The sequence below is a fragment of the Marmota flaviventris genome, chromosome 2, assembly GCF_047511675.1.
Source record: "Marmota flaviventris isolate mMarFla1 chromosome 2, mMarFla1.hap1, whole genome shotgun sequence".
Lineage (NCBI taxonomy): Eukaryota > Metazoa > Chordata > Mammalia > Rodentia > Sciuridae > Marmota > Marmota flaviventris.
The window spans coordinates 158,695,862-158,710,689 of record NC_092499.1 but is presented as its reverse complement, the minus strand read 5'-3'; the positions used below and the strand labels follow the sequence as shown (position 1 = coordinate 158,710,689).

The window sequence follows — 14,828 nt, the reverse complement described above, 5'->3', positions numbered from 1 at the left end:
ATGTGAATATAAAAAAGTCTATCTGATCAGTGATTTTCATGTCTGAAATGGTGCAGAAGGGAAGACTCTAACTTGGACTTCCCAGTTTCTCTGACTTTGATTCTATAAAAGGCAGAATTTTCCCAGACATCTGATTTTTGTTTCTGCTTACAGTGCTAAGGATCAACCCAGGGCTTTGCACATGCTGGACAAGTTCTAAGACAAATATTTCTTAATGTGATAGGCAACTCAGGTTAGGAGACACTTAGGTATTAAAAATGTCTTTAATTTAAAATTCTAAAAATAACAATAACAAAGAAGCAATCTCCAAGCAAATTCTTCTTTTCCTCTTCAGAAGGATTTCAGAGAGTTCTTCTGGTTTTGATGCCACTGTTTCACATTTGAGAGCAACTTTGGGGCAGAGAGAACATGCCTAAGGTTTGAAAGGCCCCTGCCTCCTGGGCAGTCAGCTGGTCTCCTCATGCTCTCTGAGGATGAGGGTGGACCATGAAGACATTGGTTTTGGAAGCAAGTGTTTTTGTATTCACTCAAAGATGCTTCTCGTGGTATTTAAGAGAACCAATCTGTCTTTACCTTCTTTCTCTGAAACTCCAGACCCATAAAATTTTTTTTCAAGAGGCAATATACAATTTTAATCAAGCTGTCTGTAATGAGTGCTCAAAAAGCATGTGACTCTCTGAATGCAGAGAGTGAGAATGACCTTCCAGAATGTGGCTGACCTGCCCAGGCCTCACACCAGGAGGTGTGGGAAGTCTGCCTATGTGGCAGGTTCTTCGCTTCAAAAGTATTTTTCAGTAAAGATATCAGCAATTTTTTTTTTTTTGGAAAATGTTCTATCTAGTGGTTTCTTGGAGTCCCAGAGTGAGATTAATTCCAAGTGTTTTCATTTTGGACTAGAAGGAGAGTGGGTGACAGTCTCCTGGTAGAGCCAGTTCCTTGCACTGGTGATCAACCTAGTCTGTTTTGTGCTTGGTCCATATAACAGTAGGGTCAAAGTGGCCTTGGATTTGACTATAGAGATACCTTCACAGTGGCCAAAAGGTACATGGAAATTACATTTTTTTTCTGTTTTCTTTATTGGTACTTGGGATGGAATTCAGGGGTGCTCTACCACTGAGCCATATCTCCAGCCCTTTTTCTAATTTTGAGATAGTCTCATTAAGTTATTGAAACTGGCCTTGAATTTGTGATCCTCCTGCTTTAGCCTCCTGAGCCACCAGGATTCCAGGTGTGCCATCGTGCCTGGCAGAAATTACATTTTCAACAAATAGTCCATACACTGGTTAAGAACTCTGTTTAAGCTGCTAAATGAGGGTGTCATCATGAAGCAGAAACCAGGAGACTCAGCTCCTGTCTCAAGTCCCACTTTTTTAGCTGTGTGAAACCCAGTGAGCCAATATCTTCAGGCCTCAGTTCTTATAGCTATGGAAGGAAGTGGGTGAGTTATGGAGGATGCCCTTTCCAGCTGTAAACCTGTGCCTTGAGTAAATTAAATACAAAGGGATGAAGTTTACTTTATGTTTCATTTCTACAACTTTAATTTTTTGGTTTAAAAAATGAAATGCAATTAAAACCATGTCCATTTATAGAAGGGAAAGTAAATGATAATAGTGCTCCTTGACATGAATGGTTTAATAAATCAAAGTGGCCTCAATTTAGTTTATACACCTATATAACATCATAACACTAGCACAAGTGTGTATAGAAGTAAACAAATATAAATGTCTGCATCTTTTTGATGGGAGATTTTTCTTCGAGCAATACAAAATAACTTCAAAATTTTTCCTGGGATCCCTAGAAAAATTATATTAAGACCAGGATATACCTTAGGAATATTCTTTCTTTAAATTCTGGAACCTGACAAAAATCAAGTAAAATTTATGTCAGCAATGCTTGAAGCAATGGTCCCTTTTGAGACCACTGAAAGTGGGATTTGCTTTGGAATTTTGATGATGGTGTTAAATGATATAGCCTGAGACTTGGCAAGTTTCTTTTTTCTTTTTTGGTACTTGGGATTTAACCCAGGGTGCTTAACCACTGAACAACATCCCCAGCCCTTGACAAGTGTTTTTAGGATGGCCTGGTCACTTACAGGAAGCATGATGGACTTTAATGTTCCCTGCCCCATTTTTTCACTATAAATAATAAAGTAACCTTTTGAATGAGACTTTCATAAAATATCCTTTGAATTTCAAATGGCCATTTTTAGATCTGAAAAGTATGCCAAAATTATCCTAGGATGAAACTTCCAGGGAATCCTGGACAATCATATTTTAAACTGAATTGTGAGCGAGGAGCAGAAACATAGCTCCATGAAGTGATTATAGAGCTACAGGGGTACTTGCTTCCCAGAACACCAATCAATGGAACTGACTCAAGCTCCTGAACTCAACTGCATCTGCAGCCAGCATCCTCTGAGAAGCTTTAAGAAACATAGAAGCCGAGGTTCCACCACAGACATTGAAGGTAAGAATCTAGGTGGGGAATGACGAAGCAGGAATCTGAATCTTAGGAAGCTTCCTAAATGAAGCTAATTCATGAGGCTGGGAACCACTATTTTTAGGACAGAGCACTCTAAAGCTTCATATCAAGCTTCATTCTATGAGGAACCAAGGATTAAAAGCAGGACATATCGGTAAGCAAGCTCTTGGTATCAGACAAGAGCTAAAAGGAAGCCAAATTGATTCAGAACCCTCTTAACTCCTGGGAACTTACCTGGATTACCCTTTTAAAGATCACTGACATGTTTCGCAAATAATAAGTCCTCAATAAGGATTTGAAAAATGGACAAGTAAAATGAGGGTATCTTACAAACTTGGTTGTCTTAACATCCTGAGAGTTCACTGCTTTTCAGAGCCCAGAGTGGTCGCAGATGTAGGCAAGGAGGCAGTTGGAGTCCTTAGGCAGGGCTATCAACCTTTGCCACACCAGCAGAAAGCCATATTACATTTTGTCTATTACTTACAAAGACAACCCACCTGGTAGGACCAGAAGGGTGGGGCTAGTACAAGTTCTGCTCTAGAGTCAGCAAGGATGAAGCTTACTGTGGGCCTTGATACCAATTGCAACAACAGGCAATACTGACCCAGTCATTTCACCACAAAGAGAGGGACAGGCTGTATAGATGGGAATGATACTTGGACATAGATCCTCTGGTGACTGGATCTTAGCATTCTACACTATAAACCACAAGGTCAGTTTTACTACACATGAATAAACTTGCCTGGGCTGGTTTAAAAAAATGTTTTTGAACAACCTTGTCCAATAAAAATGTAAACCACCTTTTTTATTAGATGCCAGGATAAACTTTATTTTCCTACAAACCATAGAATGACCCAAACATATAGCACCTCAGTGCTGTTTCTCCACTTTATTAAATCATCACAGTAAATCAGAATTCAAGGGGAAGAGGGTAGAGAGTCAAGAGACGTCATCAGTGGAGCTGTGTGCTTTCCTGGGCATGACTGCCTCTGTAAAGTGGGTCCTGGCGTGTGCATACACGCATGTGCACGTGTACACACACACACACACACACACACCTGGGAAAGTGGACTAGATGTGAAGGTTTCTATCACCTAAGAATGAACCTAGATGTGCAGCATCAGGAAAATTAAATAAAAAGAGACAGCAAAATAAGGATCAAATGACAGCTATAACTTAATTTACCATATTTATCAAATTTTCCCCCTATTTACACATTGTAGACCTAAAAATATAAGAAAACATTCACTTAATGTGTATGTCATACAGAGATATTGAGTGCAACTACAACGATGGTTGTTTCTCGTTGAATTTCCCTTCAGATTGGACATCTGCCTTCTGTAGATAAAAACTAACACAGCTATATGTAAGACATCACAGTAAATTTTAAAGGATTCACCAAATCTCCACTTGATGCAAGGATAACAGGTCAGTTGCACCCAGGTGGTGACACCTGAGAAAGCTCAGGAAGACTGGATTTGCATGGCTCTCTGAATCTTCCATGATCTCTTGTTTGTAAGGCTAAGGGTCCTGATTAATCAACCCACATCACAAAGTCAAGGGTCCCCTCCACCCCATGGCTCTTAAAAGCTGCAAGTGTGGCAGCTGAAGACACCGTGACAGTCACTTACCCGGGCTAAGTTTCTTTCCTTGTGTCTGCTCAAGGATTAACTACTTTTTAAAAGTTATTTTGTGGAACTACTATTTTTAAAGTATAAAATCGTGATCAATGATATGATAAAAATCAGTTAACTCTAAGTGGAAATCCGGAAATCGTCATGCAGAGAAATGAGGGAATTGCCCAGGCCCAGTGTGAGGCCAGCAAATCTTATCACATTCTGGGCCAATTAGGAACACTTGTGTTTACAGATGGCTGAACTACTAATACTAATGTGATGAGTCAGCGCTGTGACTCAGGAGGGTCTCTACTGGATGAGTGACCCTCAGCAATTTTGCTAAGAGGCATTTATTACAAAAACACAATATTTACTTTTCTAACTGAAAAAAAAATTTCCTCATTTCAATTTTCCACCCCAAATAACAAAAACGACCAAGTTCATGTGATTGCAAGCAAACATGGTTGCCAGAGTCCCTGCTTCCCCACTCCATCTCCAAACCAAAGCTGTTACTGAGAACAGTGGACTAAAAGAAAAAAAAAAAAACCTCTAGTCACAAAACTGCTGGCTGTCATCTGGGGTCACAGGGTTGTTAAAATCATTAGGGATTACATGAAGGTTGAGTTATTTGCTACCTACAATTGAATTTCCCACTCCAAGGTCAGAAGCTCTGGTTCATGGAGGCAAAATGAATCATGGAGCAGAGGTCCAGGGGAGTTAAATATGACTTCCAGGATGTTCCCTAGTGGCAGATGCTTGCCTAGCATGCACAAGGTCCCTAGTTCTGTTCCCAACACCATTTAAAAAAAAAAAAAAAAAAAAAAAAAAAGACTTCCAAATTCTTCTACTTCAGCCAGGAATTCTGCAACAGAAATTTCTAGAGCCTGCAGATAAAACATTCTGTGGGAAGTTATTTGCTGCCAGAGTGCTATGGGGGACTCAGGACCCCAGGAACAGGTGATGTGCTTCTCTATAGGAAAAAAGTCTGGGTACTTTGTAAACATGAAACCAAGTGTATCAATCACAGTCAAAAGCCTGAGCAACACTGGCCAAACTCTGCTGACCAGGAAGCCCAAATCACTTAAAGAAAAGGAAAGGATGGGAGGGGGAGTGGGTGAGAATAAGAAGCAAGGCATTTGCTAGCAGGATAGGAAACACCATGATTTCTAGTCACCCTTTCTTTTGTCACTAATCCCCAAAGAAGTGAATGCACTGGGTTATTAGAAAATAGCCCCAAAGTGCTGGAGATGTAGTTCAGTGGTAGAGCTCTTATCTAGGAGGTTCAAGGCATTGGGGTTTAGTCCCCAGCACTGCTCACGCCCCAAAAGAAAACAACCCAAAGTGATTAAAGCTTACTTCTACTTAGGAATGTCCCCCATTCTCTTACATTCAAACAGCTCTGTCCAATGGTCCTGGGACTCAATCTCTGCCTGAATCCTACATAAAGTAGACAGACTCTTCCTAACATTGGAAGTTCCACTTTTCTGATGGGAATGATGTTCTTAGTCTTTCTCACTTGTCCCAAGAGTGAGTCTGACACCTGGGTCTGCCCCTATTAGGTATCAGCCAAATCAACTCAATGGCTCATGAAAAAATTGGTTCCTCAGGGAAAGTGTAACATACGAGTGTGTGTGAAGAGCAGAAGGCAGCATGCAGGAAGGTGGGAAGGTGTGTACACACCTTTTCATATCCAGGGCCAATCATGGCTGCATATTGCCTACTGCTTTCCCACTCTAAACCAAGGGGCATTGTGCACTATGAAATGGTCTCACAAGAGCAAGAACTGTGCAGTGTGTGATGGCCTCTGATGAGTTTCTTAGATTTCTCTTGGAGGTAGAGGGGCAAACTTCTAGCTCTGAGACTGCTCCCAGGGGCGGGACACAGGAAGAAGGCTGTCTTCCCTATGGATTGATTTCCCTGTTGCTACATGGCAGGGTTCACCCAGAGATGCCCAGCAAGGGAGCAGAGCAAGCCCAGACAGAAGACAGGATTTTTTATTTTCTTCCTTTCCTTCTCTCCTTCCTTCTTTTCTTTCTCTTCCCTTTATTATCTTTTTTAACAGGTCGAAATGGGTAAAAAACTATGGATCAAATAAATCTCTTGCTTGCAATCTGCATGACAAGAAGCATTTCCAAGGCCTGTCTTGGCCCTCTTTGAGTAATAGCCAGGAGGGAAAATGAAGGTGAAGCTTTGGAGGCATCTGGACTTTCTAGAGTGTCCATCCACCTCACTGTGGCACCAGACACTGGCATTTGCCTTTTGTAAGGATGTGGGACTAACCCTGGGGTTTCTTCTTGTCTTACAAGATAGGACGTCTGTCTCACAGGATAGGACCTTGTATTTCTAGAGACTTCTGAGTGTTCTGGGATAGGATCAGAATTATGACTTGGGAGTCCTCTGAGTGGTCAGAAAAATCACCTCAGTGTGTGGACCTTGGGTATAAGATGGCAAAAGACTTCACAACTGAGAGAAAACTCCTGGGCTAAAGACCCCTGGGAAAGCCAATTTCAATGATGATGAAATTTTTGAGTAAACCATAAATCATAACATAAGGTGAACTAACAAAATTGATACAGAGAAAATTCCACAATTCCACGATTGTTTTGCTGCCCTCTGGGAATCCTGCTTGGGTTTATAAATGAGGGTAACCAGCTTGGGGTTCAGAAGCCAACTTCCCTTTGCCCCCTCCCTGAAAGCGAGCAGACACCAGAGTAAATCAGAGACAGGAGGTTTGTTTCTGGTTGTTGGTGACTTTTTCTTTTTTGGAAGCTGGAGGTTTGAGAAGTTTTAGGATGAGATGACATAGCCCCACTTGAAAGATCCACATGAAATGGTTCAGTGGGATCCACCTTTGACTTCAAAGATCCAGTGATACGAAAGCTTGCTGAGAGCGCTGGCACAGTCATGGAGTTTCCTGAAGTCTCTGGGTTTGGAGCCAAGGGAAAAGGGCAGGGGAGTCTGGTCCGTCTCCTCCACACCAAGGGACTCTTTGAGGTCAGCACTCAGGATGGAGGCCAAGGCCCCTGCAAAGGAAGCAGAGAATGGTCAAGTCATGGAGTTGACCCAAGGGCCACAGATTTAAGAGGGCATTGGTGGCACTCAAAAGAAAGGAAATTTGGTCTCAGGAAGAGGGTTGGATGTCCTCCCCAACCTGGTGGTGTGCTTGCAAAGATGTTTGTTGAACAAATCAACAAATGAATGTCTTTCTTCCTAGTCTTTGCCTGGCGTTTTCTACAGCATGAAAGAAGCTATGAATCTTTTTGAAAATAACTCACAGCCTTTCTGGCCAACCCAGAAATAAAAAATGAGAGAAATGGCATCTAATTATAGAAAAAGAGAGAAAGAGCCATGAAGAACATTACCCCCAGCCATTGAGAAAAACCAGTGAAACTTTGTGGAGTGCCTTGTGGATCCCATTGATGCTGTTGGAATCTCTTACATATTAATATTTTACACAATGGGTTACTACCCAATTATTCCCCCAAAGGGTATAAGTCTAGAGGTCAGGACTAAATTGTTTATCTGAATGAGCCCAGATGAGCATACAGCTATTTAGCACTGGAGGGAAAAAGGGATAAAATTAAAATTTGTGAATGCATCCCTCCACTTCCCTGGGGTCGCTCTAGGTGAACTCAGAGGAATTCAAGAATGCTTGCTGCAATACCCAGCCACTGTTGCCAGTGGAGTTTGGTCTCCCCTAGGACTGTTCTGCGAATGAGAAGATCATTTCATCACCCTCACCCTTGTAATGTATTTTTAAACCCTGTTGTACTACACCCCAAGTTTCCCTGAGTGACCTCTGGAACAAGCTTCAAAAAGCAGGGCTTCTTACATCCTCCCTACATGCTTCACTTCCTCTGGCCTTTGAAATTATTATTATTATTATTGGCATTTGAAATTCATTTAAGTAGTTTATTTTATTCACAGACAGGATCTTTTTTCATCTTCTGACCTTGCCTTATCGTTTCTAGGGAAGAGCTTCTTGAATCAATACTTATAAACATGCTCAGACCTGTGGAAGCAATCTGCCCCCAAGCATTCTGAAATTCTGCACTTTCAGACTCTCCAATGGCAGGGTGCTTTACTGTCACCTTCCTTTTAAGCCTAGTGAGGTCAGGCACACTCCTGCCTGGGTCTCCTGCCTACTATTTTCTTCTTTAAAAATAGGCTGGGCTGGGGCTGGAGCTGGGAGTACAGTCTAGTAGTAGAGCACTTGCCTAGCATGCATGAGGTCCTGGGTCCATCTCCAGCACTGCTAAAACAACGCAAAATAGGTTGCTTTGGACAAAATCAGCACAGCTAGACATTCATCCATGATAGAGACAGGATTGACAAAGGCATCTCTCTACCTCTTGTTGCTGGTGGTGGGCAGGAGCACTTAATTCAGGGGTGAGGGGGAAGCAGAGGGAAACAAACCTGATTTAATCCCAGATAATCTACCATCTTGAAATACTACCCCACCTACTACTGTATTCAGTTGGGATAAGGAAGCAAAAGGCAAAATTAAAATGAAAAACCAATCAAATAAATGAAAGATACAAAGTGATGTTCAAAGACATTAAGCAAAGGAGTGCATCTTGGCTAATTCTGGATTAGAAGGCAAACATTGTAGCCCCTCCTTCCCACTCCCCCATCCAGGGAAAAGGAGAAGAGTAAGAAGGGTGTCCCTGGAATTCCTGCTGCTATGAAGATGAACAGAGTAACCAACATACCAATCATGTGTCCCACTGAGTGAGCCTGAGTGAGCAGCATGAGGCTCCGCAGCAAGGACCCCATGCATCTAACAGCAGAGACCCTATCATCCAGGGGGGAGGGCAAAGCCACATCTGGAGTTGGGCCAGACCCAGTGCCACTGTGCCCCATGCATTCTTCCAGTCCTCAACTTTTTGATGGTGCATCCTCAGTCTGCCATGGCACCTATGTGCCAGCTGCACTCCCTGATGGATGGGGAGGTGGCAGCTGCAGATAAGCAGGTAGGCCACAAAAGAGAAGGCTTCTTTCCTGATAGGATAATTCTACTTGCAAGGTGCTGGCAGAGGCAGCCCTGACTTGGCCTCTTCCTGGTGATGGAGGCTGGAGGCCTATACAAAGACCATTCAAACCCCACTTACCTCTATTGTGGCAGATGTGGAAGGACACCCAAGGAAATGAAGGCCCTCAAGAGTAGAAACCTTTGCACCAAATCCCCCTGTTGGGAGGAGATTGTGTGACCTCCTATGTCCCCTCCCTACTTAACACCTGGGCTCTGAGGCTACTAATGCTTCTGGGAGCTGACATAAGTGAGCCTGATTTGGGACAATATTGGAACTAGGCCAAACCCATGACTGAGAAGAAGAGAAAAGGCAGCTGGGCTGGAGGTCAGCTCTCTGTGGTGCTGCTGTACATCTGGCCTGCAGGTATAAAGGCTCTGCCTAGTAGATGGGATTTGAATTTTGGATAAACCAAAGAATCCAGGCTCTAACTTGCACTTCCATAGGTATTGAGACAAACTGGCTGGCTTCTGTGCCATGCATTCCACATGGGTGATGTTGCTAATCAAGGGAAGTTCACTCATTTGCTTTCTCCTTTGAGTGGCATTGCCATGGTCACTATCAGCTCCTCTCCTGCCTGTGAGCCATTACAGCCCAGGCCACACCACAGAGGGTTTTTAGCTGGCTCTGCCAAGCAGCTTCTGTTCAGTCCATTAGAATGTCCTAAGAAGGGCCTGGACCCCAGACCCAGAACAGAAAGGCTGAGAGGTTACACCTGCTTCAGCAGACTTGCCCTCTAGATCCTAGACTGTGGATGGGGTTCTCTACCCTCTGTGCTCCAACAGCTTTTGTCTGCTTCACTTCCCACAGCTGTTCCATTCAGCAGCCTCTTCCACAACCAGCCCTCCCTGCCTGGAGGCCTCCATTAAGGCAAGTAGTCAAAGGCCACCCAGCACGAGCCACATCTTATCTGCCCATCTCAAGATCCTGCTCTTCTAGGATCAGGCAACAAAAAAGGGGGAGGCCTCTGCACCCATTGGTTTCCTGCAGCCCCCCCCCAAAAGGGTGGGTGACAAAGACATTTTCCAGGATGGCAGGTGTTGGTGTCAGATTCCACCCAGAGTGCACAGGCAGAAGAAAGGCAGGCAAGGCTGGGCTTCCCCGGGCAGCACAAACATGCAGGGGCAGGAGAGCAGGCAGGGTCCCTTGGGAGGATGGCAGGAGGCACCAAAACCAAGGCTCAGGAAAGCAAGTGGGCATGCAGCAGTGTTAGGGATGGAGGGGAGCATGTTAATAAATTTACACCTCCCCAAAAGCAGGGTAAATGGGAAAACACACTGAAGTGTCAGTCTTACCTTGCTCAAATATTGTAATGAGACCTTTATATATTTTAATCTGAAGGGAAAGAGCATAAAGTCAAATGAATACAAGCATGGCACCCCCATGGTTCCAACTTGATAATTAACACAGTGCTAATAATACACATATTCCCGAGCTGCCTGAGTATTCTAGAAGACTTGCAGATCATTAAGACCTGAAAATTCTACTTGATGGGACAATATACTAGCTGTTATTGCACTTACAAGTGGGAAATGAAAGAGACATTAGAACTCCTACAATGTATGAAGCAGACCTTGGTAGGAGCTCTTTCCTTTTCCTGATGCACAACCTTTCCTGACTGATTGGGTTTGAAAAACGATCAAGTTTTTAAGACTAGCATTGAATTCAATGGATGCCCTGAAAAAAAAAAAATTGAAATCCCCCAGGTGTGCAAGTTTCCATGACTCCAAGTTTCATTTTACAGGTTTCTGAGCTGTACAGTGTATTAACTCAGTCCTGATGTCACCTGTAAAGTGACAGTCCCCAGGGAGTAAACATGCAGCATGCTGTGCAGAGGAAGGCTCTGGAAGGAGACCCTGCAATAGTGAAACTGGACCAAAGGTCACTCTCACCCAAAGAGAAGCATGTTCTCAGCAGCCATGATGAAAGGAGGGAGGATCTTAGCCTTTCCATACCTGTGACACGTTCCCCATCACCCACTCATTCTATACCAGCCCAATTCCAATGTGGGCTTTCCCTAGCAAATACACCCTCTTTCTGCATCAGACAGTAACTTCTCACCCCAATCCCTCACAAGTCTCCTGAATTTGGTGTCACTAGACCACCATGGAATCTGGACAAAGGACATTTATCAGTAACATGGACCACTGTCTGCATGGCCACAGTTGAAAAACAGGGATTTTTTTTTGCTGGCCCCATCTGCAAAGGTTAGCACACTGACTAGGGCCAGTTCTAAGGGAGTTCAGAGCAACATTGGAAGAAGGATCACTGACACTATCTTAGCTGAGTCTTTCTAAAGAAAATGTGCATGTCAACAAAGACACATTTTCCAATCTATTTATGAATATTCACAGTCACCCCCAAAAAGTCAATTATATATGATTATCAATCTTTAGATTAATGTCTGATCCTGAATGACCTAGTAGCATTTTCTGTACTACCCATTTGATTCCGATCACCCTTAATGCTGCTCTTTCTTGACATGTGGACATGAGACGTTCTGGGCTTGTGTTGATTGTTCATAACAGACTACTATCCTCTGGATAATGTAATTATCTAGATTTCCCATTTCCTCCAGTTTACTGTGCGTGGACTCCCATTTTCTCTCACAGGGAATGGCAGAGCACAGAGCGTCTCTGCACGGCTCTTCCTTGAGTTGAGGAGGCTCAGCTTTTCAGAGCACCATGCTACTGACTCTCTCCCATGCGAGCAAAGGCTGTCTTTATGAAGGGGCTCCTTGATCTAACTCCCCTGCAGCCCCCTTGGCCCTGGTTATGCCATGCATATGGATCCCTGATTGGTGGAAACCAAGAAAGCAGATGGCATGCTAACAATGGAGGACTTGTTTGTAATTGCTGATGAGGACTGGTTTGCTCCTCTCCTGAGTGTCCCCAGACGCAGCCTGGCATGGTGTGCCTGACCACAAAGAATGTCTCAGTAACTGCCAATCCATGGTTGAGTTAAGGAGATGCAAAGACAGAAGCAGTTGTGGGCTGTCTTGATTATTCCATGGGGCTCAAATGTCACCTGGGCTTAACATGCAGGCAGTACTCCTCAAGGTGAGGTACTAGTTGCTAGCATAGGGGAGTAAGCTGTCAGATTCCTGGTATATCCCTGGAAGTCAATATATGGCATCAACTACCCTGCACATGACTGAATAGCACCAGGAGAGACACTGAGCTTGGTAAGGAAGAGACTGGGAGGCATGTGATGCCTGGGAAGATGGGACAGAGACACACAGCAAAATCATTTCATCCTTTCATCAACTGGGTACCATGCATGTGTCACCTATCATTCTAGGTTTTAGGAATATAGCAGTGAACAAAGTGGACAAAGATGGTGGAGAAGGTACATCATTCTAACTGGGCAACAGCGCCCCTTGTGGGTAAAAAAAAACCTTACTCTACACAAAGCACAAATGTAAGCACCTTAATAGATACAGTGTTGCTGTTGTATTCTAGGAGTGGGGACAAATTTGGAGATAAAAACTTATCAGAAGGCTCTGTAGTGGGTCATAAAGGAAAAAAAATTGAGAGACTTTGGACTATATGGTTAATTTACATCTTGAATATGAGGTTATTCTTAGAAATTCGTGGAACTGAGAATCAGGAGTCAGTCCCACTCATATGTAAGAGCAGTTGAGTAAGACTTTGGGGGACAGCCCTTAACTCAGATTGGCCCTGTTGTGGCCAATCAATGGCTTAGACATAGAGTTTGAGCCTGGATAACTAGAAGTCAGTTTCAAAGAAAGCTGTCTTCTTTGGCCTCTAGTGACTTTGATGCTCTGGATATCAGCAAGAATTTAAAAAATACAGGACAGGACAGGCCTGGTTGGAGATTTGTTGTGTTTTTGACAGCTCAGCCTAGCAGAGGCTTTTAGAGTATCAGTGGGTCTTTTCATGGCATGTTTGCTCCAGCTGGACTCACTGGGATAGCAAAAGAGAAGGGTTTGAAGCAAGCTTCTTATCTCTGAGGAAAGCCTGCCATCCAGAACTGCCACCTGGGATAACACTGGGCAGGGTCAGACAAGAAAAGTGGCTGCCTCTCCCGGATCCTTGTTACTGAGCAGTCAGTGTGGAAAATGATTAACTGGCTAAAGATAATTAGGAAAGAGAACAATTTTGAGAGCTGGCATGAATGAGGAGAGAAATAGTGGACTAAGGTTCCAGCTTTCAGCAAGTGCTAAATATCCTACCAGCGGGAAGGCAGACAGAGCGGGAGATCAGAGAGCTGTCTGGGTTATTCAGACAGAGCCCCTGGAATGGCTCTGAGGAAGGGAACAGGTGCAGCCAGTGGATGGGGTAAGCCTACACACGCAACTCAACACTGGCAACCCAAGACCAGTGGGAATTAGCCAGCCTAATTAACATCTCCAAATGGCCCAAGGATAGCTTCCAGTATTTTCAATCCAACAGCAGTGGCTGTGTCCTGGCCCTGAACCTGGCTCTGGGCTTGGCTTCCTCTGTTTGGTAGTTGGTCTTGCCCATCAACTTTGATTCTGAAGCAGAAAGCTAGTACAGCTGGACCAACAGAAAGGGAGGGAGGAAGAGAGCACACATATTGTGCACCTGCTTGTATATAAGCACCTGTGCAGAGACTCAACAAGCAGGTGGGATTTCATGAAAAGAGTTTCCTTGCATTTTTCTCTTTCCTTTCTCCAACCATAGTGTACTTTTAGGAGCCATGGCTAAGTTAAATTATACATTTAAAATTAATATTTTGGTGTCACCTTTCTTGTTAGGCCATTATGGAGAAAAGTTTCAGGGTGCTCTTGATATTTCACAGAACACGAGTACTCAGATTTCAGTTGCATCTTAGCCATGGGGAGGCTGTTCGTCTTACCAGACTGAAGCCACATCAGAGAGCTGAAAAACAGTACACGTGTATCCAAGGGCAGCAATATTCCTAACAGTCCCAAAGTGAAAACTGCCCAACCGATGAATGGACAATGGAATACCCTTAGGCAATAAAAACAAAGAACTGATACATGCTGAAACATGGATGAACTTTGAAAATATGCTAGGTTGGGCTGGGGATGTAGCTCAAACAGTAGTGCGCTCGCCTGGCATGCGCGCTGCCCGGGTTCGATCCTCAGCACCACATACAAACAAAGATGTTATGTCCGCCGAAAACTAAAAAATAAATATTAAAAAAAATTCTCTCTCTCTTAAAAAAAAAAGAAAAGAAAATATGCTAGGTAAAAGAAGCTAGTCACTGAAGACAGTATATTATATGATTCTATACATGTGAAATGCCCAGAATATGCAGATCCATGGAAACAGAAAGTGGCTGGAGAGCAGGTGAGAGTAAAAGGAATTGCCTGTAAGTGGATTTTACTAATTTTTATGGGAGGTAAAAATGTTCTAGAATTATACGGTGGTAATAGTTGTGAGTATACTAAAATATACCTTGTGAATACTAAAAATATTGAAGTGTATAATTAAATGGATGAATTGCATGCTATGTGAATTATATCTCAATAAGACTTTTCCTTATTTCCTGTGCTAGGGGTAGAATTCAGAGCCTTGCATATGCAAACACAGTACTACTGAGCTACATCTCCAACCAACAACTATTTTAAAAAATGGCAAAAATAAGATAAGGAGGTCTGATCAGTATTACTGCTCCTCCATTTACAAAAGTAAATCAGAAGTGGCTGTAAGATTTAGGGGGAAAAATGTCCTGTGAGACTCTAGGAAGC

At 43.3% G+C, this 14,828-nt stretch overlaps 1 protein-coding gene across 5 annotated transcripts in view; it reads right to left on the bottom strand.

The window, feature by feature from the left end:
* Window positions 1–3,355: 3,355 nt before the first annotated feature.
* The window catches only part of Ralgapa2 (Ral GTPase activating protein catalytic subunit alpha 2), a 325,786-nt gene continuing 314,313 nt past the window's right edge, over window positions 3,356–14,828 (bottom strand). For 2 of the 5 annotated variants that reach the window (XM_027955724.2, XM_071608693.1), the window contains one exon: window positions 3,356–7,120. In XM_027955724.2, the coding sequence (XP_027811525.2) occupies window positions 6,933–7,120 (188 nt within the window). In that variant the 3' untranslated portion in view covers window positions 3,356–6,932. The other 3 variants (XR_011706732.1, XM_071608692.1, XM_071608691.1) reach the window with 3 other exon arrangements.